This window comes from Anarrhichthys ocellatus, unplaced genomic scaffold (assembly GCF_004355925.1).
Source record: "Anarrhichthys ocellatus isolate YVR2014 unplaced genomic scaffold, GSC_Weel_1.0 scaffold2634, whole genome shotgun sequence".
Taxonomy (NCBI): domain Eukaryota; kingdom Metazoa; phylum Chordata; class Actinopteri; order Perciformes; family Anarhichadidae; genus Anarrhichthys; species Anarrhichthys ocellatus.
Window position 1 is genome coordinate 2,857 of NW_022282608.1, and position 4,291 is coordinate 7,147.

At 42.3% G+C, this 4,291-nt stretch overlaps 1 protein-coding gene across 1 annotated transcript in view; it reads left to right on the forward strand.

Annotated features, from left to right (window-relative positions):
- The window catches only part of LOC116378457 (ADP-ribosylation factor-like protein 5A), a 3,870-nt gene extending 1,030 nt beyond the window's left edge, over window positions 1-2,840 (forward strand). The window contains exons 3-5 of the mRNA XM_031840337.1: window positions 349-432; window positions 1,315-1,466; window positions 2,168-2,840. Of these exons, the coding sequence (XP_031696197.1) occupies window positions 349-432; window positions 1,315-1,466; window positions 2,168-2,216 (285 nt within the window). The 3' untranslated portion in view covers window positions 2,217-2,840. The remainder of the gene's footprint in view (window positions 1-348; window positions 433-1,314; window positions 1,467-2,167) is intronic.
- The last annotated feature ends 1,451 nt before the right edge of the window (window positions 2,841-4,291 follow it).

Consider the following 4,291-nt stretch of genomic DNA (forward strand, 5'->3'; position numbering starts at 1 on the left):
GTGAACACGTACTACACAAACACAGAGGTACACAACAGGTTGTAGTGCGTCATTCGGCATCCGACTGAAATAGGTGGAAGTTTTTATCTAAAAATCATCTGTAGTCTGCTTCGAGATTGTTTGTTTAGGTTGTTTTGTTTAAAATAGATTTCTATAAAGCGATATATATATATAGTCACATCTTTCCACAGTAATTGTTAAATCCCAGCGACTGTCTGCAGACTTCCCATTATTAGAATGCAGTGCCTTCGCATGACTCTCGGGTGAAGCTGAGAATCGGTATCTTTTCATTAACCGTCCGTTATGTCTCCGTTATGTCTCCGTTATGTCTCCGTTATGTTTGAGCAGTTTGTCATCGTGGTGGTCGACAGCACAGACAGAGAAAGGATCTCCGTGACCAAAGAGGAGCTCTGCAGAATGCTCGCACATGAAGTGAGTATCGAGACATGTTTTTGTATGTATTCATATAAATGTTTGTTTTATTTCACCAATTCAAAGTAGCCTATGTCAGCAAATCAGTTAATGGTCTTTAATAGATGGACAAACGTTGTTTAATGACTTTATCTCGGAATTATGTTGAACTTAAGTGACTAACATTGCTGCAAAAAGGCTCAAATTAAATTAGCAGCACTTGGCAAATAAACATTTTCATGAGCAGTTTCAGAACAACATGACATCACTGACAGAAACTCGTCTGTGTCAAGATCAAAGAAGTGTTATATAAAATGCTTCGGAGGACATCCTCAAATACTACTTCAATATATCAGTTCCCTTATTTCAAAGTTAAATTCACAGTCTGTCATGTAAATGTAAAAAATAATAAATACAGTCTATAGTGTTGAACCACAACACCAGCTACATACAGGCTAATGGTGCCTTTCTCTCTGCATTGTTACGGTCAAATAAACAAACATTTGTATTGTAGCTCGCGGTGTTTGTGATTAGCCTCGTTAAAGACTTAATATTACTAGTTAAGGTGCTAACGTATGGTGTGATGAACTGATGAAGAGCCGGTGGCAGTTAATTATCCTACATGTAGGGATGTAAAGTGCAGGTTAGATTTATCAGTTGGCAAAATTATTTTACTACGAATTGAGTTATTGGTGCACAGGCAGCAATTATTAATGTAATTCACAAGATAAAAGCCTTTAATTAGTGTATTGTTTGATCTTCTTCTGTCATACCAGATAGAATATCACCGTAAAAAGCGTGGGAACCTTTTAGATTTTGAATATCAACATTCTAAATGAAGCTTGCAAGTGTTCAGTGCAGCCGTACGATCTCCATTTGTTCAGCCTCTCGTCTGTCCTCCAGGACTTAAGAAGGGCCGGGCTGCTGATCTTTGCCAACAAGCAGGATGTGAAAGGCTGCATGTCGGTGGCTGAGATCTCCCAGAGCCTCCAGCTCACCTCCGTCAAAGACCACCAGTGGCACATCCAGGCCTGCTGCGCCCTCACTGGGGAGGGGTGAGGACTGCATTCACTGATCACTCACTCCCATTATATTAGACCGAAGTGGTGCAATGGATCATAAGACGGATCAGCAGGAAATATAAAAGGAAGCAAATATAACTTTTAGAGATCATTGATGATCCATATTAACATGTGAACACATTTCCTTCAAACTACTGGATTTATTCAAGTTTATCACCAAAACTACATTTTACAGATGACATGTGAACACATCATAATGTTATAATGTACCTTCAGCCAGTACTCATGTTCACTGAGCAGAGCCTGAAGGCATCATGATGTAACTGAAGTGAACCTCCTGTTGGTTAGCCGTTAGCGGTGCTGCTAAAGTTACTAGCTCTCCTCCTGTTGGTTAGCCGTTAGCGGTGCTGCTAACGTTATTAGCTCTCTTCCTGTTGGTTAGCCGTTAGCGGTGCTGCTAACGTTACTAGCTCTCCTCCTGTTGCTTTAAACACTGATTGGTTGTTTACAATGAAACATGATCAGAGACCAGAGACTAGAAACACATGTTCTACTGAGTCAGTACAACTTTATTTCGTGCTCTGATGGTTAAACTGTGTCACGGATCACATGTATGCTGAACCGCATTACTATTGGACTGTAAAGAAACACTCGTCTTTGTGCTTTTATGTAAGAAGAACTGTTGCCATTCTGTCATCTTAATGCCCGTCTGTCTTCCTCTCGTGTCCCTCCAGGTTGTGCCAGGGTCTTGAGTGGATGATGTCCCGGCTGCGCGTGAGATGATGACCTTTTTGACTTTTGATACAGAGTGCTCCCTCGCTCTTTGTGTTCTCTGCCTCCAGACGTGAGCTAGGATGGAGGATGGAGGTTTGATGGACGGCCCTCTCCTCTTTCCTGTGACGCGCTGACGTGGGCGGACCGACCGCCAGGACGTCAGTTTCTTCTGTGATAATTTATTTTACAAAAGACGTCTTGAACTCGGAGCAACAACAAAGAAAACAAGAGCTTTTCTACTCAAGGACATTGAACAATGAGACTCAAATTATTTAAACTGAAATGTGTGCACGGTTTTCCTTTCTCAGCAAAACACGGACGTCGGCATAAGTGTCTGACGTGGAACTGTACGTGGACTTGTTCTCCAGCTGTGTGGGACTCCAGCCCACGGTGGCCTTGCAGTATTGCCAGACTGGCTGTGGCAATTTTGATTGCCCCCCCCCCCCCCCGTGTGTATAGTCCAGTATTCTCTTTTAACGTGGTGCCTGATGCAGAATGTTGGAGTGATGACGGTTAATGGTGGCTGGAAAGAACATGCTGAAATAGGAGGGTAACAAGTCACAACATGCCCTCTTCTTTTCAGTCCCTACAAATAATCAGTGAAATAAAGTGTTTTTATCTGTTTCAGGTGAATTGCAGCGTGTCATGAATGAGTTTCTTGTTGTGTGACGTCGGTTCTGTTGTCCTTCAGGGGGCTGAATGTGTCACATGAGCTCACGGTGCCGGATGCTTTTCAGGGAGCGTGATGAGCAGCTTCAGGAGTAGAGAGGAGAGACGGCCAGAGTTAAGACAGATGAGGGATTCAGGGAGAGAAGAGACCGAGCAGCTCACAGTGAGTGGTTGAGATAAGAAAGAGAAGCACAGCACAGCATAGCACCGAAGCCTCCTGTATTATCGGCGTCGTGAAGCCGAGATGTGTGCACCAGAAAATGACGTAATCACGGCCTGTGCTCCGCTGGTGCTCGTGCACATCTGAATCTTTCGGTTTTAAAAGCTTTAGAAACAAGAAGTCTTAAAAATCTACATTTGAGTAAATATTTTGCAGCCAAATCAACTAGTTTACAGGATGTTCAACCTTTGTTTCTCTATAATACATCTAAATCTTGACTTCTTTCATAAAGGTGATAAAGTAGTTTATGAGTTTACAGTTGGTTATATTTCCTCCTTGTGGAGGTTGGTTTATGGTGTTTTTCTGGTTAAACTTGTCTTGTTGCTTCTTCTCAACGCCACGATCGTTTGTGTCGCCGCCGCTACGACCGCATTGATTCATCAGGTCTGTGGTTCTTCTGCTATGAGGAAGTTGGTTTTTACAAAGTCAGCAAAAAGCTCTACCGTCGTCTTTAAAATTAGCACCATGAAACGTTTCCTCACATGCTTTGGTCTTATGATTATCTTTTGTCATCTTTTCTGCTGAAAGTCACAGCTGGACGAGTCCCACATGTGGTTGACTTTATTATTTAATATTATTTACCAGCCTGAACACAGATCTTAAGTATTTGAATAGACGGTTTCAATGTGAGCATTAATCATAATGTTCTTCACTTTGAATCAGATGACTGTGTGTAATCTAGATCAAATAAGATGAGATCCTCTATTATTCCCACAGATAACTATCACCCTGCAGCTGGTTTTTCACCATCTTTTAACTCTAAATACATTTTTGCTTTAAGGGCAAAAGCTTATTGATAAAGGTGGAGATGAATGCATGAACACAAGTGAAATCCAAATGAGTGAAGATCATGTGCTCGCTAGGACAACTGAGCACAACGCCCTCCGCTAACAAGGAAAAGATCACAAGATGAGACTTGAAGCCAAACGAGTTCACACAGTGCTGATTGCCAGAAAAAGCTCTCAGTATTTCACAGGAGTTTTTGTGTTTTGTGTTTTCCTGATTCGTTTTACATCAACCAGCGGCAGCTAAAGAGGCGAGAGAACATGGCGACGGAGCAGCAGCAAGAAGAACCGCTGGAAGTCCTAAGAAGTGTCCAAGAAAAATGCCTGTAGTGGATGCTCCAGATTTTAAGCGTCTTCAATCTGTATTCTCTCTAGTGTCCACCAGGGGGCGACTCCTCTGGTTGTATAGA